Here is a 24138-nt window from a genome sequence, read left to right as displayed (position 1 = left end):
TTATTATTTATTAATATTTTCATATTTAACAATATTAATTATTCATTAATAATGCCAGTATTATTTCTTCTATCATTTATTTAGAAAAGTACTAGGATAAAGCCAAAGTCAACCTGGAATCTGATCATTTGCAACCACACATTCCTGATAAAACAGTAGCCATGAAGAAGTCTCTAAAAAGTATTACACTTGAGTGCTATTAAAAAAGAAGGCTCTAGCCCTTCATCACTTCACACTGAACAATAAGCTCTGTCTTCGAGAATATCTTATTACAAAATCCTTAGAGGTACTGTAGCCTAGGGGTAGAGCACTAGGACATGTGGCCCTAGGTTCAATCCCCAGCACAGGAAAAAAAATCCTCAGGCCCACAAATGTCCACCATTAGTTTTCACACAAAACCCACAATTCAAATTGCCACCTTCAAAGGATGACATGTTGTTCTCTATGTACAGACAAGAAGCCCCACTGCTAATGAGATGGCACATAATCTCTACGTTTATAAATTGCTATATTATTTTTACTTAAAATGTTAAAAGAATGTGGGGGTGAGGGTATAGATCAGTTGGTAGAGTGCTTTTCTTGCAAGTACAAGGCCTTGGGTTCAATCCCCAGCAGGGAAAAAAAAAAAGTTAAAAGAATGAAAATATACACTAACAAAATTGAACCCAGGTTAGAATATTTTATGTAGCCAAATAATGCCTCTCAGAATCTATTTGTACTGATGGCAATAGGGACAAGTGACTGGTCTACAGGTTGCACATGCATACAAATAGGTCCAACTAGGAGCATGCAAGAGCACAGCTCAGGGAGCATTAGAGCAAGCGAACAGTCTTCCCAGTCACTGTCAAGAAGTCGTCATCAGCCAAGGCACGCAGCGCTTCTTCAAACATATCTTTGGTAATAGCCTTTGGGAAAGAGGAGAAAAATAAATAAATCACATCCCAAATCCCATCAACTTTCGGAGGAATGTTAATTTTTCTATTTATTTCTCTTTTTGGTGGTCGCACATATTTCTTATGTTCTGTATCAGGGACAGCAAACATTTCCTTAAAGGGCTAGGTTTGGGATCCCTTCTGTCTTTGTTGTCACTACCCAGTTCTGCCTTCCTGGTGCCAATACAGCCAGGGGCAATAAGCAAAGGCGTGTTTATAAAAACAAAGTAAAACAAAAACATCAAAAAGAAGACAGGGAGGGCTGGGGCTATAGCTCAGTGGTAAAGTGCTTGCCTTGCCTGTGTGAGGCACTGGGTTCGATCCTCAACACCACATACAAATAAATAAAAATATTGTGTGTTTATCTACAACACACACAAACAAATAAACAAAAATAGCCAGGGCTGCATTTGACCCAGGTAGTTCTTTCATTTTTTTTGGTAACAGGAATCAAACCCCAGGGTGCTTAACAACTGAGGCACTTCCCCAGCCCTTTTCATTTTTAAATTTTGAGACAGGTTTTAAGTTGCTTAGGGCCTTGATAAATTGCTTAAGCTGGCTTTGAACTTCCAATCCTTCTGCCTCAGTCTCTGCTAGGATTACAGGTGTGCGCTGCTCAGTCCATGTAGTTCTTTTTACTGAATAATTCAACCTTTTCCTCCTTTTATTGGTACTGGGGATTGAACCCTTGGGTACATTACCACTGAGTTACAGCCTCAACCTTTTTATTTTTTGAGATAGCATCTTTCTAAGTTACTTAGTGCCTCACTAGGTTGCTGAAACTGGCCTCAAACTCAATTCTTCTGCCCAACCTCCCTTGTTGCTGAACAACACCGCACCGCACCTGACTTATAATTCAACTTTAATTATTTGCAAAAGGCACCCAAATATTTCATCCTTAAAGCAAATATATACACATAAAAATATTATGAAAGGGCATAACAAACTTTTTTGTTTTTTGGTACTGGGGATTGAACCCATGGGTGCTTAACCACTGAGCCATATCCCAAGCCCGATTATTTTTTATTTTGAGACAGGGTCTCACCAAGTTGGTCAGGACCTCACTAAGTTGCTGAGGTTGGCTTTGAACTCATGATTCTCTTGTCTCAGCCTCCTGAGCTGCTGGGATTACAGGTGTGTGCCACTATGCCCAGTAGGTATAACAGAACTTTAATTTTGATTATATCTTGATTATGGGTTTATGGATCATCTTACCTCTTCATTCTCATCTACATTTATTACTTAATAAATAAAGAAGGCGGGAAACTCTAAAAGCAATATTAAGAGGAAAACTCTACTAAACAAAAAATACATATTAAAACTTACTATGTCAGATTGTCCTCGAATATCTTCAAAAAGTTGCTGATATTTTAGAGCTGGGGTTTTGCCCTTTGATAAAATAAGTTTTTTCAATGCTTCAGCTAATTCTTCTTTCCGTTTACGAGAAGTGGCACTCATTCCTGATTTAAAAAAGAAAATAATATTTTTGCAATTAGGAATTAAAATGCTTCAAATTCCTATAAACATTCCTTTAGTAGTATCACCAAGAAAGGTAAGGAGACTGTGGCCTAGAATTCAAAAACATAAATTTTGAATTCTGTTCTTTTTTTTTTAAGATGAGAAATGACCTCTATTGTGATTGTAAAATCAGCCTATGAACAAAGTCCCCCAGGGCAGAGCCCTGCTTTGACTCCCTTTCTGTAAGTCCCCAGTGCCCACACCATGCTAGAAGGTGCACTGCAGGGGCCTCAGCACCAGGTATCAGGAGGTAAGAAAGAGAGTGAGAGACAATATATGTACAAAAGCTCCAGAGTTTGAAAGGGACAAAAGCAGACCCTCCAAACACGGGGAAACGCTTTCAGCAATTCCTCTCCCTGTACTATCAATGACCAGGGCACGGGTAGCCCATGATCACTTTCGAATACAGGGGCTGTTCTTTTAAACTTTATATATGCCAGTAGCTGCTACTTTATACTGAAAGACAGTCTATGTAATCTGTATAGTAAACACATAAATTGAGAGATGAACTACTTTTTTTTAAACTGGGTCATGCTGCCCAGATTGGCTCCAACTCCTGGGCTTAAGTGATTATCCTGTCTCAGCCTCCTTGGTAGTTGGGACTATAGGTATGTGCAACTATGCCTGGCTCTGCTTATTTAAAATGGGTTATCACAGGTAGAAACAGCAAAGGAGATAGACTCCCCTTAAAATTATAGACAAAATTTTTTTTGTCTTAGTTTTATCAGAAGATGGGAGGTGGTGGCGGCAACTTTGATCAGTCTCAAAGGGGCCCTAATCCCTAAATGGTTGAGAACACTTGCTTCAATCATTTAACAGTTGCTTACACCTAGAATGACAACCACTTATATTTAAATAATTTCCAAGTCTTTTTTGTTCAAAGCAAGTAACAAACCTGTAGTAAGAATAGATATGTCCACAATGCCAGTCCGGGGGTCAGTTGCAGATTGTTTCAGAGCTTCCCGGTGGAGACGTTTTGCCTCTTCTACATCAATTGCTTCAACTTTGCTTGAAAATCGTACTTTAGCATGGGCTTCTGCTAAGCGAATCAATGACTCCAGCTGTCGAGGGTATGCAGAAACCATGCCTCGGCTACTACCAATCTTCCTCATGTCTACGTAAGCCTAGTGAAAGCAGAAAAAAGAAAGCAAAACCCCTTGCTCATAAGAAAATTTTGTGGCTGAATTTTGAAGTTAGGGGGCCATTAAATAAACGGAAATCCTGCTTGGCTGTCTTGTAGAGGTAATAGGGGGAAATCACAAATCAAATTTAGTTTATGGCCTTGGAGCTCATCAAGTGGTGGAGACTGACACACAGAACATGGGAGTTCCAGAGGAAGACCATAACAACACTGTGCAGCGATGGTCAGAAATATTCTGACTGGGGGCCAGGCAGGTACTCGCCTGTAATCCCAGTGGCTCAGGAGGCTGAGGCAGGAGGAGTTCAAAACCAGCTTTAGCAACTTAGTGAGACCCTATCTCTAAATAAAATATAAAAAAAAGGGCTGGGGGGATTTGGCTTAGTGGTTAAGTGCTCTGGGGTTCAATCCCCAGTACCACAAAAAACAAAAACAAAACAACAACAAAAAAAACCCCCAAATATTCAGACTGGGAAAGACTTCTTGAAGAAGGCAATATCTGCTGTAGCTTTGAAGAACAGAGAATTGCATTATGTGGCAGAGAAGGGGACATGAGTCATGGGGTGAGAAGTAGGTATGATTAGAGCAGATGATGAATCTGACGAAAGCACCTGAATACTGATTTTGATGTATACCTAGCAAGGATCTGTGTGATAAGGCACAGAAAGGATCAGTGGGATAATATTACAAAGATTAAGTTGTATTAATTTCATATATGACATAACCTTATGAACAAACCTCAAGAATTTGATTCAGATGGAAAATTCCATGTTCTTTGTAACATTCACTTAGCATTTTTGGTAGCTCAGTGAGGATGGAAAGCCCATCAAGGTACCAAGAACCTTGATATTAGAACACCTGAATAACTTAGGATATGTTAGTGTACTGTGTCCTTGTACAAGCATACTGAAAAGTGAAGGTAACATACCTCACTCATTTTAATTTCATTCAGACAAGAGAATGAAGTTTAGAGAAACTAGATTACTTGTCCAAAGTTATTAAGTGGCATTGCCTGTATTTGAACATAGGTCTTCTGATCATAAATTCACTGGGCTTACAAATACTCTATCAGGTTACCTCAATGAGAGCCTGGCTAGCCTCCTCACTCAGCCGGGGCATGATAGTGCTGTGAGCATACGCAATGTAGTCCTTTAGCACTGCCATGTCCAAGAATTCCTCCTCTGCCTGCTCCTCGCTCTGGTAGTACAGTGCAACCAGGTGGTGAGCCAGACGCCTGTCATATGCCTCATCCTGAGGGTCCAGCATGAGGAAGATCAGATCAAACCTGAGGAACAGTAGGAAATAAACACTGTCTTTCTGTATGGGAGAAAATATATCTACAAACAGAATTTAATGGTTGCTTGAGCCACTGCAGATTATGTATTGAACAAGTACCCAGTGAGGGCCATCACAGGAAAAAACAGCTTTCCATCCCTGAAAGAGCCTGTGGGTTAAACCTATGCAGTTTCATCCTTAGGTCTGTCCAGGTAATGGTTAAGTCAAGGAAGTAAGACTTCCCTTAGGAAAATGTTACTACAATTCTGGAGATCTAAAGATTCAAAGGAAAATACCTTCGATTGTTTTCAGACACAGGCAAACAAAACAAAACACTATTTGGTTAGAAAAAGTAATTAAGATCTAAAATCCATATATATCCACATTTGGAGAGTAAGACTAAGTGCCCCTGAGTTCAATCCTCAGTACCCCCTTACTCCCCGCAAAAAAAAAAAAAAAAAAAAAAGTTTCAATACCTTGACAATAACGTATGGGGTAGCTGGATGTTCTCAATGGTTGTTTTTTTAGGATTCCATTGAGATTCAATGGGGTTTGCAGCTGCCAGGATAGAAGTGCGTGCATTGAGCTGACAGATGATCCCAGCCTATAAGAGAAAACTGTACAGTTAGAAGCCTCACCCTGATGCTAGCAGCAGGAAAGAGTGGTCTCTGCTCAGAATCCTGCTAAACTTCATTCACTCTAAATTTTTGCTACCCAAGGGCCTTGTCACCCTTATTGACTTCCATAGTTACATGTGGAAATGTCCCATTCTTCATGCCTGATTTTAGATGAATGTGTGCCTCAGTCACATTTTTTCCTCAGAAAAACAAAAAAACAAACCCCCCCACCCTTGCATGAACTTAAACACAAACATTGGTGCTATGAATAACACATTAGTGGGTGGTATAGCAAAAATGATTAAAGAGGTTACTCTATAGATTTAGCTGATATCTGGTATGAAAAATATCAGTTCCCTCAAGTTAGAACCAGGGCAGTGCTGCATAGCTCTACAGATGCTGATTCAAGGGACCCATACATTTACATGTGTCCAAGTACACAGTGAGTCCATGGCTTACCTTGGCAATGGAGAGAGTCTGCTGCTCCATGACTTCATGCAGCACTGATCTTGTATTTTCACTCATCTTGTCAAACTCATCAATACAGCAGATGCCATTGTCACTCAAGACAAGGGCACCTGTCTGCAGGACCAGCTGCCTGGTCTCAGGGTCCTTCATCACATATGCAGTGAGGCCAACTGCACTGGAGCCCTTCCCAGATGTGTACTGGCCTCTGGGGACCAAGTTATACACATACTGTAGCAATTGGGACTTGCTGGTACCAGGGTCACCACACAGCAGGATATTGATCTCTGCACGAAATTTGCCCCTTCCTGTGTGACTGAAATCCTTCCTTGTTCCACCAAATAGCTGAAGCAAGATTCCCTAAAAATCAAAACCAAAAAACCCCCAAACAAATAACACAAATGAATGATGAATGTTCATTTACTGCAGAATAACAGATTTAGCTTAAATTTTAGAGGTATTTATCTATTCTTAATTGAAGGTGTTACCAAAAAAAGCACATGAAAGTGCTTTGATTACTTTAAACTATCACTAATATTATAAAACAATAACACATCAAGTGCACCAATTATGTACCCACTTTCTCAAAAATTTAAATCATGCCAGAACACTACTCACATAAATCTCTATTCTGACCCCATGTGGCCTGATATGTTTAGAAACACGAATGAGTCCAGTGCATGGATGAGTAAACAGACAATAATGCTATGATTCCCAACCAATGATCAAGACAACACACCTGCTCTATCAAGCAGTAACTATTATCCTCAAGGGGATGGCAGTAACATGGAAGATGAGTGTTTATACTACTGGATCTCAAAGAACTGTAGATTCCAACTCCGAGTTATAAATCCTTTGTTACCTTTTTAATATTTATTTATTTATTTTTAGGTGTAGACGGACACAACACAATGCCTTTATTTTTATGTGGTGCTGAGGATTGAACCCAGGTCCCGCCCATGCGAGGCTCTACCACTCTACTGCTGAGCCACAATCCCAGCCCTGTTACCTTTTTTATATCTTCGTGTTCATAAATGCTGGGAGCCAAGGCTGAAGCAAGTCTCTCATAAATGTCTGGTTTCCTAGAAAGTTCCTTAAGCAATTCCACACGTTTCTCTGAAAAAAGTTTCTGTTCTGCTTCTTCATCAAGACCATGCAAGCGCTTTGCATCCGTCTTCCGATAATGGATGACATCAATGTGGGTTTTGTAGACAGACTTCACATTACTCACTCTTGGATTAACTCGAATAGGCACTGCTCGATAGATGCCTGAAAATTACAACCAGGAGACACACTTTTACCCTCAGGCTTGTTCCTCAGAAGGGCTAAGTAGCTAGCAATGGCCAAGGTGAGACGCTCCATGCTGAGCTCCTAAGACATAACCTCTGTGGACCTCCTGGGCTGAGGACTTGGGCCTATACTATTAAGCTCCTGTCCTTGATCAAGTCGGGTAATGGCAACAGGAAAAGGCCACGCTGGGAAGAACATAGGTTTCTGAGGATGGTGGACCTAAAATCATGTTCATCTGTTTTCCCGTTAGCTATGACCTTGGGTATCTATCTAGATATAACTGCATGGCATAAAAAAAAAAAATCATTCTGGGGATGAAATGACATTACACTGCTTCCAGCACAAGGCCTGGCTCATGATTATGTTCAATATATAGTACTTGTATTTCCATAGGCTCAGTGCACAAGACCCGCTAACAATTTTGACAGGAACATATGCTGAAATCCCATACCAAAAACTTGGAAAGAAAGAAAATTCTAAAAGCTCAAACTAGAAAGTAAGTTTCATGAACAAGACAGACTACTGGGTCAAAGGTGAAAGAAAAAGGACTATTTTTGGTTAGTAATCGAAGGTGTTTCTGGGTATTTTCTTGAGAATACAATTCAAGGGCTGGGAATGTACATCAGGACTAAAGCATTTGCCTCGCATGTGCAAGGTTCAAACTGCAGCACTGCAAAAAAACAAAAACCCCCCAAAATAAAGAATATAATTGAGAAATTACAATCAATAACACATCAAGTGCACCAATTATGTACCCACTTTGTTTCCCAAAGCGATATGTCTGATGCTTACCTTCTTTGGATTTCAAACTAGAAGCCTTAAGCTCCAAGTTGATTCCATTTCTGGCTACTTTTTGAGGATAAAGTCTGATATTTGTCTTTCTTATAACAACTGTCCTTTATTTACTTAATAGGCCAATGCAATTCTCATTTAAATATAAAAAGTAGTTAAAACATAATATTCTTAAAATACACACTAGATGGTTGTTCACACCAAGATAGGTGAGGGTTATTATGTTGATGACATTTGAATTGGCTTGGTTATCTTCCTATAGGCATTTGTTGTGATTATCCTAATTCTTTCACATGTATCATCACATTGATCCACATATTGGATTAAACACTTTATCAAAGGTTTCAGAGAAGTTGGATGGCAGAACTAGGATTGCATCTCTTTCTGTAATGACTACACATGCTTTTGAATTTTCACCTATTACACGTATTTTTATAACCTAAGGTTGTTAGTGATCACTGCTCAGCTTTTAAGCCAAGGAAGAAACAGGATGAGAAATCTTAACTTATTGAGAGAACAGAGAAACTGTGGGCCCCAGGCCCAGAGCCAGTGTCCCTGGACTCATTCCCCACATGAAAAACAATGTGCTAGACAATCATGAGAGACCAAGTACCTACATGCCTCCAAAATGTATGAAACACTGCTGCTCATTTGGTACTAAGGAAAGTGTGCTCTTGGTAGGAGGAGACAGGATCTGGAGCCTGGAACCATAATTTACAGCAGCACCGAGTTGTATCTACCTACTCACCTCTGTGTCAGTCTCTCAGCATGGAAATAAAAAGCACTCTGGCCAGGCACAGTGGTGCATGCCTGTAATTCTAATGTGGCTTGGGAGGCTGTCTGGAGGATCATGAGTTCGAAGTCAGCCTCAGTAACTTAGTGAGGCCCTAAGCAACTTAATGAGATCCTGTCTCTAAATAAAAATACAACAACAACAAAAAAAAAAGGGCTGGGCATGTTCCTCAGTGGTTAAGCACCCCTAAGTTCAATCCCAAGTATCAAAAAAAGGAGCACGGACCTGTCCTGTAAAAGGCATTAAAGAACTGTACATTTGGGAAATAAGTAGGAAATTACTTACAGCTTGAATCAGTGTGTTTTCCCTGAGTTGCTGGTGCAGTTCAAATCCTATCAATATCCTACTTAGCAGCAGGTGTTCTCTTGTGATGCCAACACTAGCATTTTTTTTTTTTTTGATACAGTGGATTGAACTCAGGGGGACCACTGAACCACATCCTCAGTCCTTTCTGTATTTTATTTAGAGACAGGGTCTCACTGAGCACCTTGCTTTTGCTGAGGCTGGCTTTGAAGTCATGATCCTCCTGCCTCAGCCTCCGGAGCCACAGGGGGTGTAGGTATGTGCCACTGTGCCGGACCAATACTAGCTTTTTGAGACACACATACAGTATTGGGAGACTGACACAACAAGGTGCAAGTGACTACAAGGACCATATGTCCCAAAATTTGAGTACGGGAAGAACTACAGGATTTCAGTGCTGGACTATGGTACTAAGTTAAACAGATGGTGAGGTGAGTAAAGCAGGGGATACCCCCACACCCTTGAAGATCTGCGTTACCCACCACTGAAAGTGGCATGAAAAGTAGGACAGACATTCTGTCATACTGGTAGAAAACTACATCTTACCTGTGACGTTCACTCTGTCCCCAGGCTGAACCTTGTCCACGAGATCATTGTGAGCAAAAAGGACGACAGTATGAGGTGTCTGCCCAGCAGGCATGTCTTCAGGGGACTCTTGAAGTTTGATCTGAAGGGTAAGTAGTGAACAGAATAAGCTTGGGAAACAAAAAAGCACCGTGGAGACAAAAACCCAGCTGTGTCTTTGTATTGCTTAGACAAATTTGAGACCTGGCATCTTCTTTTTATTTGGACTGGGTTAGAGCATTTGCCTAGCACGTGTGAGGTACTGGGTTCGATACTCAGCACCACATAAAAATAAATAAAATAAAGGTACTGTATCCATCTACAACAACAACAAAAAAATCTGTTTACTTTCCACTGTAAGGTTGTAGTGCATTCTGTATCTCCTTGCATAAATGTTCTCTATTTCTCATTATCCCTTCTAGTAGGGGCTAAGGGTGCAATTGAGCAGTATAGCACACACACACAAAAAGTTAGTGACGTATTTCTTGGGTGCAGAAGTACATGCTTTTACGGCTCACCATTTAGGCACTTCTGCACATCCCCAGGTACTTGCCCATGTCCCTGTCTATGTCCAATTATAAAATAGGCACCTACTGAGCACTTGCCCCATTCTGGATCCTATTGTAGGTACTGGGGACTCACAGTAAGAAGTTCCTTCTTCATGAAGTGAAGGGGACAGACAATACACAGACAAGCGAGCATGTGACAGATCTTACAGTACCAATTGCAATGAGCAGAAACAAAATAGGGCAAGGCTATAGGTTAGGTGGTGGGAATGGTGATGCTGAGGAAAGGCCTCTGTAAAACCAGGACCTGAGTGCTATCTAAGGATGTTGGGGGTTTTATTCTAAGTTACTGGGAATCTTTGAAGGATTCTAAGAATACCATCCTACAAGTACATGGTAGCAGGGACTCTCCCTTGGTATCTCTAGCTCTCAGTCCTGTTCAACACTCTGAATTAAACTATTTGAACAAAGAAAACTTCACAAATCCTTTTTTTAAAAAATTGTTGATAGATGTTTGTTTTACGTATTCATATGTGGTGCTGAGAACTGAACCCAGTGCCTCATACATGCCAGGCAAGTGTGTTACCGCTAAGCCCCAGCCCCAAAGTCCTTGTTTTTGCACAACTTCCATACCATAGTAAATGACTGCTTTTCCTCCATTTATTTCTATATGAAATTTTAGAACTCCTTTTCATTGAATACTGGACATTGAACCCAGGGCACTCTACTACTGAGCTATATTCCCAGCTCTTTTTATTTACAAACAGTGCCAATTGGACTGGGTTAGAGCATTTGCCTAGCTAAATTCAGCTAAATTGCTGAAGCTGACTTTGCTTGTAATCTTTCTACCTCAGTCTATAGAGTCCCTGGGATTATAGATGTGCCACATCATTCCTGGCTTTTTTCCTTTACCTTCATACCCATGTTTTTTTGTGGCACCATTCACAACAGCCAAGCCATGAAATAGCCTAGATGCCTATCAATGGATAAATGGACAAAGAATACACACACACACACAATGGAACATCATCCAGTCACAAAGAATGAAACCACCCTTTCAAGCAAAATAATCCAGACTCATAAAGACAAGTATCATGTTTTCTTTCATATGTGTAATCTTGTCATTATTTTTTTCCCTTCACTTTTTAGGTACTCTTTCCTGGTGAACTTACCAAACGCTTTGCCATCTCCCCCCATTATTTTATCAACTTTATGTAAGCCTAGAGAAATTCTGAGGCATAGTTAAGAAAGTCCTCCCGCCAACTAGCTTAGTTATCCTCTCCATGCAAGGAAAGGGTTAGGCAGAGAGAACCCGAAGCCTGTACTGAGTACATCTCCATTTCAGAATATTCATGATGAAAGAGGGCTCAAATATCCTAAACAATAAAATCTGTGAGTAAAACTTCAGAAAATTTCTCCATACATTAGTTACCAATGTAAAATCTCAAATGTTTTATAAATTTGTATCTAAACTAAAACATGATATAACCTTAAGTGGTTCCTTGAAAGTATCTCATGATAAACTTGAAGCAGAACAGAGGTGGAAATGTGTGTATGGGAACCCCATCTTTGAGGTAGAATGGCCACCTACCATCTGCTTGTCGGAGAAAAGGGAGCGGTTGTGGATGAGAGCCATGCTGTGTGTAGTGTGGCAGTGCCCGCAAGCAGAGGGCTCGGCAATACGGCCACGGTCCATTTCCACCCGGGTCGTGTGGGCACATACTTGGCACTGGAAGAAGGCCTCCTGCATCTCAGGGATCAGCTGGGATGTCCTGATGACCATGCCACTGATGGTGATGAGCTGATCAATGTCTATAAGTGGAGAGAGGCTGGTTTGTCAATCAGCCACTGCCCATGGCCCAGCCAGGCCTGGACCTGCCACCAAGCAGCAGAATCTTACTGATGTGCAAAGGTGCTGGGGACAGATGGGGTCAGAGCAGTCTAGGTACCTTTAAGACTGGCTTAGGATGCCCTCCCTGTGTCTAGTTTACTTTCCTCTCAATCTTAGTCCACTCTATCTCCTTCTTCCTCTGTCTAGTAGACACTCCACCCCCTCCATTATCCTTGGATTAGAAACGTGATGCTTTTGCATACTTTGTCCCATGGTCTCTGATCTCACTCAAGATGCCTCCCGACGTCCTGCGGTCTTGTATGAAAAGTGTGTGCTCTATAGTCAGATGACCTGGACTATGTACAACTTTGGGAAACACCTGTAGCCAACCATCATTGTCAACACAAGAGAGCCTCTTTTACAGTTTCATTTTTCACCCTTGCTCAAGCTTCCTGTTTGAATCTTTCCAACAGACCAATTTAATCCCTCTGTTGGTCATTCAACCCCATTCCCACTGGTGGTTCACATGAGTTTCACTCCTCTGGGTAGTAAACAAAATGTGGCTGTGGTCAGTCATTGCTGGTCTTGAAGACTGTCCCATCCTGACAGCACTTACTGGGGGTTCAAAAAGTCTTTAGTATTTGTTTGATCCAGTCTTTCCTGCACGAATGGACAAATCATCCTTGTTTCCTCACTGCTCATCTTTCTTTGCCTTTGAAAATTGATAAGCATGGGTTATAATACCTGACTTCTCACCAGACTGTCCCCTCATAAAAATGTCAGGAGACAATTTTGTAAGAGACAAAAACAAGAAACAAAACACAACGACTCTTTAGTAAAGCTACAAGAGACTTCGAGTTCATTGCTATATCATGTTCTCTTACTAAATTTTTTCATGTCCTCAGCACAGGATAACTTTTTTTTTAGCTGTAGATGAACACAGTATCTTTATTTTATTTATTTATTTTTATGTGGTGCTGAGGATTGATTCCAGTGCCTCACCCATGTGAGGCAAGTGTTCTATTACTGAGCCACAGCCCCACAAGATACTCTGATGCCCCTTAATTGAGCTACTTCCAAAATCTACTAACTGAACTGCAATACACCTTGCACAATAGAACCACTCACTGTACATTTCAAGAACGGCAAATTTTTTTTGTCAAAAAGTATCAATGTTTCCCCATTTATGCTGGAATAAAATCTAAATTCAAGTTGATGTAGAAAGCTTTCTAGTATCTAGGCTTCACAGTCACACGCAACCATTGCCTCCCAAATCCCCTGCTTTGGCAACCCATATCATTTAGTATCCACACAAAGCTCTGTCTGCTTCTTTGTTTCTGTGTTTCTTCTGACCACTGTCTAGAAGAAATTTCTTCATGTTTGCTTTCCAAACCTAACTATCCAATTTATCATTTACCATTAACATATCCCCAGAAAACTGGGCATTCTGCTCTTCCTCCTTGAAATTAGTAATCTCCTATACTATTCTTCTGTTATTTTGCCCCATCTTTTATTTACTGGCCAAAATAGATTTCTTTCTTAAGCTTAAGGGTGGGGACCATGTTCTGTATTTATTTTCTACAGTGGCTAAGAAAAGATCTACCTAATGACTGTAGGTTTATTATATTTGAATAGGTTTGCATTAAAGTAGAGAATTGCTAGTAACCACATCTTTTATAACAAATATTACAGTTAAGTTAGAAAAAGACATAATTGGGGTTCACATTAAGTATGTGAATCTGCATTATTTGGTCAATTTATAAATCATTACAACCACTTTTTTTTTGGAGGGGGTGTTTACTGGGGATTGAATTCAGGGGCACTCACCCACTGAACCACACCTCCAGCCCTAGTTTGTATTTTATTTAGAGACATGGTCTGAGTCACTTTGCACCTGCCTTTTGCTAAGGCTGGCTTTGAACTTGCAATCCTCCTGTCTCAGCCTCCTGAGATTATAGGCGTATGCTACTACACCCGGCTATCACCACCACTTTTAAAGACCTTTGATAAAGTAAGTCTTTGTTCGTTTTCCTGCTATTAAATACATTACCTTCTGGATTTAGGTTTCTCATGTTCTTTGTCTTCAATGCATTAAATGGTCTGACTTGAATCTGATGCTCTAAGATGGAGTCAGGGTAACGATCAAAGAAGATCTCATTGACAGCCATGTCAAAAGTAGGGATAACTTCCTGTAAAAACCAATACAAAGATTCCAAACTATGTTTCCATTCCTATTTAGAGTTAAATCTAAGATACAAAATACTTCATGGCAGGAAAGTATAAAAGCAGAAAAACATGACATAACCCCATTACCCTACAGATTTATACACATGATAGTTTTTTTTTTTTTTTTTTTAAAGATAGAGTGAGAGAGGGAGGGAGAGAGAATTTTTAATATTTATTTTTTAGTTTTCGGAGGACACAACATCTTTGTTTGTATGTGGTGCTGAGGATCGAACCCGGGCCGCACGCATGCCAGGCGAGCGCGTTACCGCTTGAGCCACATCCCTAGCCCCTACACATGACAGTTTCAAACCTTAGGTATACTGAACTATCTTACCTCATTTGGGTTAAATGAAAGTGCCTTCTCAACTTGCTGGCATGTGTTATGCTTTTGATTTGTAAGGAAAACATTTTTGAGCCATATTTTCATGTCTTATGTTTCTTCCATAATGTAATGATACCACAATAGATTAAATCGTACTTATTTTACTCGATTTTGATTTTTTTTTTTTTTTTTTTTTGTGGTGCTGGGGATTGAACCCATGGCCTTGTGCATGTGAGGCAAGCACTCTACCAACTGAGCTATATCCCTAGCCCTATTTTACTCCAATTTAACACGATTCTCCAACTATAGATGAAGAATCAACTTTTGGGAGGCCAAGGAACTTGACCAAGGTTATGCAGCCAGTAAGCAGCAAAGCCATGATTCAAAATCCAAGCCTACTTACCTACAAAGCTTACACCTGTCAGTACAGCTGATGTTTCATTACAGGCTAGAAACACACTAAGGCTAATATGGTCCATTAAAAATGTCAGAAAGTATATAATACATTTAAAAAACATTTCAATTTAAGATAATTTGTTTCATGAAGCCCAAGAAACTATCATTAATAAGATTCATGATTATTTTGTTAGAAAAATAACCAATTCAACCCTGACATTCAACTATAAGAACTATGATAGCAATACACATGCCAATTGGAAAAACTTTAAAACGTAAAAACAATGACCTTGAAGAAGAATGTTTTTTAAAAAAAACATATATGTTTTGGAGGGATCTTTTTGTTATGATGGAAATCTTGCTACCCAAAAACATCCCTCTAGATATTTACAGTATTTCATCAAGGTCAAAGCCAAATTCTTACCTGTGGGTAGGAGACGAGCTGTCTGTACAAATTCTTGTCAAATGATTTTATGTGTTCAGAGTTTACATTTAAAAATGGCTCTCCAATAACATTAATCTGTAAGATAAAACAAATAAGTTATACTTTGCTAATTTTATTATTATATAATGTATAACTTGTAAGTTGCTTAGGGCCTTGGTAAATTGCTGAGGCTGCCCTTGAACTTCTGATCCTCTTGCTTCAGTCTCCCAAATTGCTGGGATTACAGGTGGGCGCCACCACACGCAGCTATAATGCATACTTAAAAAAATTTTTTTAAAAAAATATTTATTTTTTTATTGCAGTTGGACACAATACGTTTTTTTAAAAAAATTAATTAATTTTTATGTGGTGCTGAGGATCGAACCCAGGGCCTCGCGCATGCCAGGCCAGCACGATACCACTTGAGCCACATCCCCAGCCCCAACCCTTTTTTAAAAAAAAAATAGTTATTTATTTATTTAACTTCAGGTGGACACAATATGTTTTATTTTTATGTGGTGTTGAGGATTGAACCCAGCGCCCCTCGCATGCCAGGCAAGCACCCTACCACGTGAGCCACATCCCCAGTCTAATGCACAACTTTTTAACAAAGAAAATTTGATTACCTCTCCAAGTCGTTGTATATACAGAGGCTCAGTAATATCTATGCCAACATTTTCTTCTTCTTTAGCCATAGGGTCAATAAACCGCTGAAGAAATCTCTTGATGTAAAGAGGAAAAATATTTAAGCTTAATGCAATAGGAAATAAGCAATTACTCAGAATACAAAAAGTGATGTGTATTTTACTATGAGAAGATAAACAAGTATTTTTTGAAATGCCATCAACCTATAATCTGCCCCTATGCTTTATGGTTAGTTCCATAGCCCTTAAGTATGTATTTTATTTATCTTTACACTTTTTTGTAGTTGTACATGGACAGAATGACTTTTTTTTTTAATGCAGTGCTAAGGATTGAACCCAGTGCCTAACATGTGCTAGGCAAGTGCTCTGCCACTGAGCTACACAGCCCTAATACCTTATTTAAGTATGTATTTTAACACATACAACTCACCTGAAAATTTTCCTTGCATGTTGCTACATTTACATCTGTTCCCCAGATGACAAGTTTTTGGCCCAGGGACTGCTCACTTGCCACTACATCCTCTGCTGCTGCCTACAAAGAAAAGTATTACAGAGCCATACCAATGGAATTATCCATTTTTGTTCCCAAGACAGCACTATCAGGAGACTGCTGTGTACTCACCCCATCAGATTGCAGATCCACCTGAAGACCCTTCCGTGCAGAGCCCAGGTCAGGTCTCTGCCTCACAGGTGTACCCCTAACCCCACTCCTTGGGGTTCCTTCCACCCGAGAGCTAGGAGTGCCATATGTCAGTGGTGAGCTAACATCAAAGTCCAGAGGAATAGCTACGAAGATAAATGCAGAAGTTTACAACAGAATTCTATTAGTACAACAAACCTGAAACTATGAGCATGTCTGCTCTGCCTTTAAAACACAACACGAACTGAGTATCTATTGATACGTTTGGTGGTTGAAGTTCTGAGGACCATTAAAGGTTCTAATTTAAAAAGGCAAAATAATAGCTCCTTTCTTTGCTCACTAAGCCCTAACATGTACCAGCTCTTCTTCATTCTTCAACTCTTTTAATGAAGAACAAATTAGCTTATGCACAGAGGGAATGCTTAGGCATTGTAAGAACTACTGCCACCAAATAACCAACCTGACCCTTTGTACTATCAATCCCAGTATAACCTAGATCTTCAGAAACTCACTTGAAGAATGCATCTGAGGAGGACTGGAAAACAATGCATCCTGCGCTGCAGGGCTCTGCAGGTCTGCTCCGGGCGAGGTGGGCATGGGCTGCAGCTCACCGGTGGAGGTGGAATCCTCGCCTCTACGTCTCTGAGAGGGAGATGACCTGGCCTCTTCGCTCCGGGCTTGTCATGTAAAACAACAAAGACGGGTCTCAACTCTCATGTTTGGTCTTCCAGGATTTGCCTCTTGATAGGATTAGATTCATTACTTTAACACAAGTGATGGCAAGTGGGAACGGACATGGTTAACCAATAGAAACGAAGAAGCCAACCCGCTAATGTCGAGTCGAGCGCCCCCCACCGTCGGCATCTTCGCATCGACGCGGCAGGGCCCGCGGCGAAGGACTCTCCCGCCAAAGGGAAGTCGCAGGGCGGAAGGCGTGGGGGCCGACGGGAATCCGTATAGACTAGTGCCGGAGGTGTGTGTGTGGTGGTGGTGGTGGGGGGAACGCGAAACTTACCCGTATGCTCGGGGGTGGCCCGTCCGCGCCGGCTGCTGCGGCGGCTCGGGGTAGATGCTGGAGACGACATGGTGCCAGGATACCTGCACGACAAGGACAGGCTCGCGTCGCGCCCGCTCCGGTCCGCCGCGCAGACGCCCCCACCGGGATCTGAGCGGAGTCCTCCCTGTAGTCCCGCGATTACCAGGGAAGGGCTGCCGCCGGCAGACACCTAAGAGGTCAAGTTCTACCTGGAGAGTTGCTCTTCTAGACAGCACGAGCAGCGCCAAGGGTTCCCGCCGGCAGCACGATCGACGCCGCCCTCGGCGGCCTCACCAATCACAGAAGCGCTCCCCAATGGTTCCGCCTCTGGAAGGCGCCACTGCGCAACTATAGGGGGGGACTGAACGGCCTTTTTGGGCGCCCCAGTCGAAAGCTGACTTAGGACCCGCTTGGCCCTACCCGCAGTGCAGATGGTTTGACCTGCTGCCGGACCGCATTTTCGCGGGAAATCTGGGACGTCCTACAAAACCAAGTTTCGGAGGGGTGTTCTCCACTATAATGTTAAGCGCTTTTTAATCCCATAGGTTTTTTTTTTAAATTTCTAGAGACATTCCAAATGCATTTCTTATCTTGTTTTTTTTTTTTTTAATCGAGGAACAAACTTCATGTTTGACTAAGGACCCTAGATTGTGTTTTTACTCTGGTCAAACCGTTGAGTTCCTGTTTTTCCGTAAATTTGGATGTATACCTGCTAAGTGTATTATATGGTATGCATTCATAATCTGCCGGCGCGATAACTTAGGTCTAAAGGAGAAGTTTCCACCCGGAGGACCCTCCCGAAGAGAGTCGCGTGGAAGGACCCCGCCTCTGTTGCCCCGCCCCTAGTCTGGAGTCCTGCTCCTGCGCCGCCGCGCGGCAGCCGAAGCCCGGGCAAAGTGCGCGCCTGCGCAGAGTTAGCGTCCTCGTCATGGCGGATTCCGGAGCAGGTTTGCAGGGATACCTGCTTCGGCTGCAGGAGTCCTTATCCACCGCGGACCGCTACAATGCTGCGTCGGCCAGTTATCAGCTGATCCGCGGCCTGGGGCAAGAGTGCGTCCTGAGTACCAGCCCTTCGGTTGTGGGTGCGTACAGTTCCGGGACGTACCTGGCTTTCCGAGTAGTGTTGGAGCTGGACAGCCCAGTTTCTCTCCCCATGGGTTTAGTTAACACTACTGCGAAGTCTCCCTAACTTCTGTGAATGTGTATGAAAAGCGGTTTGCCCTATATCTTTTCCTCCTAGCACCAGAAGAAAAGTATTTTAAAACCTAAGTTGGTGAAAATGACTCTAAATTTGTCAATCATTGCTATAGCTAGTGGGTGGAGAGGACAAGAGAAAATATTTCCCTTCGCCTAGTCTCACCTAAACCCACGAGTACCTTTCCAAACTCTCATATTTACTGTCCCGCTTTTAGGAAGACTCGCAGAAATATAATTTAAAAGTCATTAAAAAAAATTTTGTCAATGCTTGGACGAGAATGATATTTTTCCTTTGCAGTAAAAAAGTGCTTCTTTTCAGCATTTTTCAATTTAAATATGCCGTTGCATGAAAACATGTATTCTTGTTTTATTTTTTTCCCCATTTTAAATTGGTGCGTTATAATTGTAGATTATGGTGAAATTCCTAGTTACCTATTTGTACATGCACTCAGTATAACAATGTAATTTGGCCAAAATTGTATTCCTATTTTAAAAAACACAAGTATGTAGACCTCATCTGCATGGTGTGTCCTAATAAGAGCTAGATGAGATCTTTCTAAGAGGTCAGTACTGAGTACAGTGTAGAAATCTAAACCACTCTTTAAACAAGATACTATGTTGTGTCTGTGTATTGTTAAAGATATATTAGTAACGGGGAAATAGCAAAAAACTAATGACTTTATGTAATTGCTTTTTATAGTCAGGTTTTCAAAGTTAAAATTCATGTTCATTTAGTAACTCATGTCTAAAGTGATTTCTAGTTTACTGTAAATATGCAATATATGTCCTTTCACTTGAGAAATTTTAGAGGAGTATAGCAAATACCACATTCTTAGTGACTTAAAGTGACATTCATTTGTTAATCTTACATAGTAAGAAGCCTGATATAGTCTCATTAAGTTAGAAAGAACCAAGGTATCAAGACTAATTTCATTTCTGAAGGCTTTTTGGGAGAATCCTTTTTCTTTTTCAAATTGTAGAATAAGGTCCCTATTTCTTGGCTGATGTTTTTTGCTTCTAGAAGGGGCCCAGTGTCCTTGGATTGTAGCCCCTTTGTCCATCTTCAAAACCTGCAACAGTTTGTCAGCTACTTCTCAGGAGAGGTTTGATATCTCTTGTGTTTTCCTGTCTTTTCATCTTTGTGCTCTACTCTTCTTCTCACTGTTTTTTGTTTTTCCTCTTATCTATTTATCTTCCTTTTTTTTTTTTTTGTGATGCCACATTCTCATCTCTCCCCTACTTTTAAGGGCCCATGTGACTATGATGGTCTTAGTGGATAATCTGGGGCATTATCTCTATTTTAAAGTCAGCTGAATAGCCTTAATTTTATCTGCAATCTGATTTCCTTTACCGTGTAAAATTAATATTCAGAGATGTGACACCACAGATTAGGGTATGGGCATCTTGGAGGAATGTTTGTTCCCCTACTGCATCCCTATGGAACATCATTCAGAATTTTCTCCTTTCTTTGTTCTAATATAGCAGCCTTAGGTTAGTGTTTTCTTATTTAAAAGTCCTCCTTGGAAACCTTGCAGCCTTTTTAGGGTGATTTATGAAATGCTTGGCAACTCTTAACTTATTGTTTGTTTGTTTGTCCAGCATTACAGACTTCCTTAGTTTTTTCCAGAGATTTTGGTTTGCTTGTATTTGTTCGGAAATCACTTAACATTGATGAAGTAAGTGAAAAATTTTAATTTTGCTTTTTCTGTTTTTGTTGAAGTGACTCTTATTCTTAACCATATTTACAATATTTATTTCTTTTATTATAGTTTCGTGATTGTAGAGAAGAAGCCCTAAAATTTTTATATGTTTTCTTAGAAAAAATTGGTCAGAAGATTATGCCTTATGCTTTTGATATTAAGGTAAGGAGGAAAAAACATACCTTAGTACATGTCAATATCTATTTTAACTTATGATGGAAGGAATCTAGATTTTTATTTTGTTTATGCCTTTCGTATTGGGGAGTATACTTAATTTTGCTTGATTAATCAAGTTGAAATGAAGTGGGCTTGTCATTGTTTTAGAATTAATAAGCTAAGACCCTTGTCAGAAAAACTACTTTGATAATTTTTTTTTTGGTAATGATCTTGATCATTTTTTGCACCTGGGATAATTTGGATTTTTATTTTTTTATTTTTATTTATTTATTTATTTAAATCTTATCTTTTTTTTTTTTAAAGAGAGAGAGAGAGAGAAATTTTTTAATATTTATTTTTTATTTTTTGGCGGACACAACATCTTTGTTTGTATGTGGTGATGAGGATTGAATCCGGGCCGCACGCATGCCAGGCGAGCGTGCTACCGCTTGAGCCACATCCCCAGCCCTAATTTGGATTTTTAAAACTGGGAAAATTCCAGAACACTTTAACGGGTAATTCCAAAAAGAGTCCTCTTGCTGGGTAGAATCCATACTTCCTGTAGTTCATGTGTTTTCTTTTTTATTTTAAATTTTTTTTATTAGTTGTAGATGGACACAATAACTTTATTTTGTTTATTTAGTTTGTTTACGTGATGCTGAGAATCAAACCCAGTGCCTCATACATGCTAGGCAAACACTCTACCACTGAGCCACAACCCCAGCCCAGTTCATGTGTTTTCTATAAGAGTTTCATCTGAAAAGTTTGGCTCTTTCATGCCTCTCATTCTTCTCAAACATGCCTTTGCCAGGTTTCTTTATAATTTATTATAAGGAACTAGCAATCATAAATTAGGTCACTCTTTCTCATCCTTTCTTATACTTTCAACAATTATCTCATTTCAAGGTAAATTATTTTTGTTGGCCCTTTGGAGTTTGCTTTTAGATTTAGTGTGTTAAGAATTGAAGAAACATAGACAGTAGGTGAATTAGACATCACTTTCCTATGCTTATGTGTGAACACATAACTAGTGTAACTCCACATCATGTACAACCATAAGAACGGGAGGTTAGACCCCATGTATGTATAATATGTCAAGATACACTCTACTGTCATATATATCCAAAAAGAAAAAATAAAATTTGAAAACAAAAACAAAACAATACAAAAAAGAATTGAAGAATTAGAAGGTATGGTTGACTCTATGTATGTGTGGGTTCCACAGCAATAGATTCACTACCTGCTGATTTAAAAAAAAAAAAAAGACAAATCTGAACTGAATACGAACAGATTGTGGTTATTCCCTGATTAGTACAATATAACAATTATTGACAGCATTCACATTGTGTTAGTAATCTAGTAATGACTCAAAGTATGTGGGAGGATATGCCGGGATTATATGAAAAAATATGCCATTTTATGAAAGGGACTTGAGTATCACCCACAGATACTGAATGGCAGCTATATTTTGAGAATTAAAATTGATTAAAACATAAAATATTCATTTTACCAATTATTGGTCTTTTTAAAGTAGATTTTGTTTGTGTGCTTTTTAAATTCCCTTTGGATTTCTAGTGTGACTTCGTTGGATTTTTTATTTTTTAAATGTGTATGTGTACTGGGGTTGAACCCAGGGTCTCATCCACGTTAAGCATATGCTCTGTGGCTGAGCTACACCTCCCAGCCCGAGGTATTAATCTCTCTAGTTTAACCAACGACACTTAAAGTTAAGAAACTTGCCCATCTTTTGCAGTCAGCTCACCTAATGCCAGAGCACCTGTTGTTTTCATCACACTGCTTTTTCCTCTAGAGTCCCAGCCATTCTTTCAACTTTTTCTTAGTCACCTTTTTATGCTCTCTTTCTTGACATTGGATAACAAGTCCTATGGTACTTATGTGAGAAGGAATGACCTGATATTGTAAAGTCCTACTGAGGTATCTATTGACTTTGTGCTTTTAAATTGTTATTGATATCACCACAGCATATTGCATCAATGTTTTCAGTCATTTTTAATCAAAACATTATGTACTTTGATGTTATGCTTTCAAAAGTTAAATATTAAGTTTTATTATGTCATACATTTTGTTATATCACTCCTCAGGGATATAGTTTTAGCACTCATTAAAATCTTATTGATTTGGTATGTTTCCTTTTAAAATCTAGAGTATTTGTACCAGTGTTTATACAAAAGATAGAGCTGCTAAATGTAAAATTCCAGCCCTAGATCTTCTCATTAAGGTAATTTTTTTTTGTGTTTAAGTACAATTTTTTTTTTTTTGTTAAACATAATAACTTATAAGACATAAAATTGGGAGTTTTGAGCTTTGTTTTGGGTGAGAGTTTTGGGGAGGATAGGGTTGAATCCCATCATTGAGTGGATAAGATGCACACTTCACAGCCATCACCTGATAATACCTTGGTATTTTGTTCTCAGACTCTCCTAGGTAGTAAAAGAAGAATTTTGGGTTGTGAGAGTAATGAAAAATTAAAATAACAAAGAAATTGTTTGTTTTTTCATTTATTACCTTTGGTGAAACCTAATACTATTGAGAATTGTCAAGACCCCCTTATCTCTCACGAGTTTTTCCTGAAGCTTTGGGAAGGTCGTGTTTTAGTGGTCCTTTGGCCTCACTTTCACATGCACTTCTGTCTGTTTTTGTACCCCTGTTTTAGAATTTCACTGGGCCTGTTTGGTCTGTGGAATTAAGTGCATCTGAGGGAGTGATTCTAGTAATGTTATTGATTTCTTTGGAAAGTAACATTAGGTCTAGACCACCTTTCTGCTTTGCTACACCCACCTCAAGCCCACCTTCCCCAGTCATCTGGATAGAGATGAGTCCTGAGAGGCCTAGCATAAAGTCCCTACAGACACAGGATTCTGAGGCCTTGCTATGTGCAGACATACTGAGGTAGAGGAAGTCTTTTCTGTATCTTCCTCTTTAAAAAATGCTGTGTTTTTTTAGTTACTTCAGACTTTGCGAAGCTCTAGACTCATGGATGAATTTAAAATTGGAGAGTTATTTAATAAATTCTATGGAGAACTTGCATCGAAAGCAAAAATACCAGACACAGGTGAGATGCATTTAATGTTATTTTCAAAATATTCTAACAAACTAAAATTAACTAACCATTCGTGTAATACTTAGTATTAGTACTGCCAACGCATTATATTTTACAGATGAATCCTTTTTGCTGAAAACAAACCAGTATGGAAATAATATGTGAAGATTTCCCTTCATAAAAACGTTAATCTTTATAAAATAATTTCTTTTTTTTTTTTTTTATGTTTTTTTTTTTTTTTCAATTTTTTTAGTGGTGTTCAAACATTACAAATTTCTTGACATATTCATATTCCACACTTTGTATTTCAAG

The 24138-nt window shown here is 39.7% G+C and overlaps 2 protein-coding genes and 1 non-coding gene across 6 annotated transcripts in view; 1 reads left to right on the top strand and 2 right to left on the bottom strand.

The window, feature by feature from the left end:
- Positions 1 to 18008, bottom strand: Mcm4 (minichromosome maintenance complex component 4). 2 transcript variants are annotated; one of them, XM_015485773.2, is made up of 17 exons: positions 17922 to 18008; positions 17692 to 17774; positions 17189 to 17353; positions 16659 to 16822; positions 16467 to 16568; positions 16019 to 16114; positions 15393 to 15488; positions 14075 to 14213; positions 11785 to 12005; positions 9670 to 9790; positions 6955 to 7214; positions 5940 to 6305; positions 5340 to 5467; positions 4666 to 4873; positions 3346 to 3574; positions 2259 to 2392; positions 1 to 905 (listed from the first exon to the last, which is right to left on the bottom strand). In XM_015485773.2, exons 2-17 carry the CDS (start codon positions 17759 to 17761, stop codon positions 813 to 815), a joined length of 2592 nt encoding a protein of 863 aa, XP_015341259.1. In that variant the 5' UTR covers positions 17762 to 17774; positions 17922 to 18008; the 3' UTR covers positions 1 to 812. The 2 variants fall into 2 exon arrangements, with proteins under 2 accessions (XP_015341259.1, XP_048638839.1); XM_048782882.1 differs by having other exon boundaries at positions 17876 to 17950.
- Positions 2728 to 2861, bottom strand: LOC125610613. The gene has a single exon (XR_007340613.1). It is a non-coding gene; the product is annotated as a small nucleolar RNA SNORA71 (small nucleolar RNA).
- A 597-nt stretch (positions 18009 to 18605) lies between the features above and the next one.
- Positions 18606 to 24138, top strand: part of Prkdc (protein kinase, DNA-activated, catalytic subunit) — a 177125-nt gene continuing 171592 nt past the window's right edge. Inside the window, exons 1-5 of one of the 3 annotated variants that reach the window (XM_048782880.1) lie at positions 18606 to 18794; positions 20509 to 20585; positions 20679 to 20771; positions 22930 to 23004; positions 23730 to 23838. In XM_048782880.1, the coding sequence (XP_048638837.1) occupies positions 18641 to 18794; positions 20509 to 20585; positions 20679 to 20771; positions 22930 to 23004; positions 23730 to 23838 (508 nt within the window). In that variant the 5' untranslated portion in view covers positions 18606 to 18640. The remainder of the gene's footprint in view (positions 18795 to 20508; positions 20586 to 20678; positions 20772 to 22929; positions 23005 to 23729; positions 23839 to 24138) is intronic. The other 2 variants (XM_048782878.1, XM_015485774.2) reach the window with 2 other exon arrangements.

Source organism: Marmota marmota, unplaced genomic scaffold, assembly GCF_001458135.2.
Source record: "Marmota marmota marmota unplaced genomic scaffold, marMar, whole genome shotgun sequence".
NCBI classification, from domain to species: Eukaryota; Metazoa; Chordata; class Mammalia; order Rodentia; family Sciuridae; genus Marmota; species Marmota marmota.
This window is presented reverse-complemented; position numbering and strand designations above follow the sequence as displayed.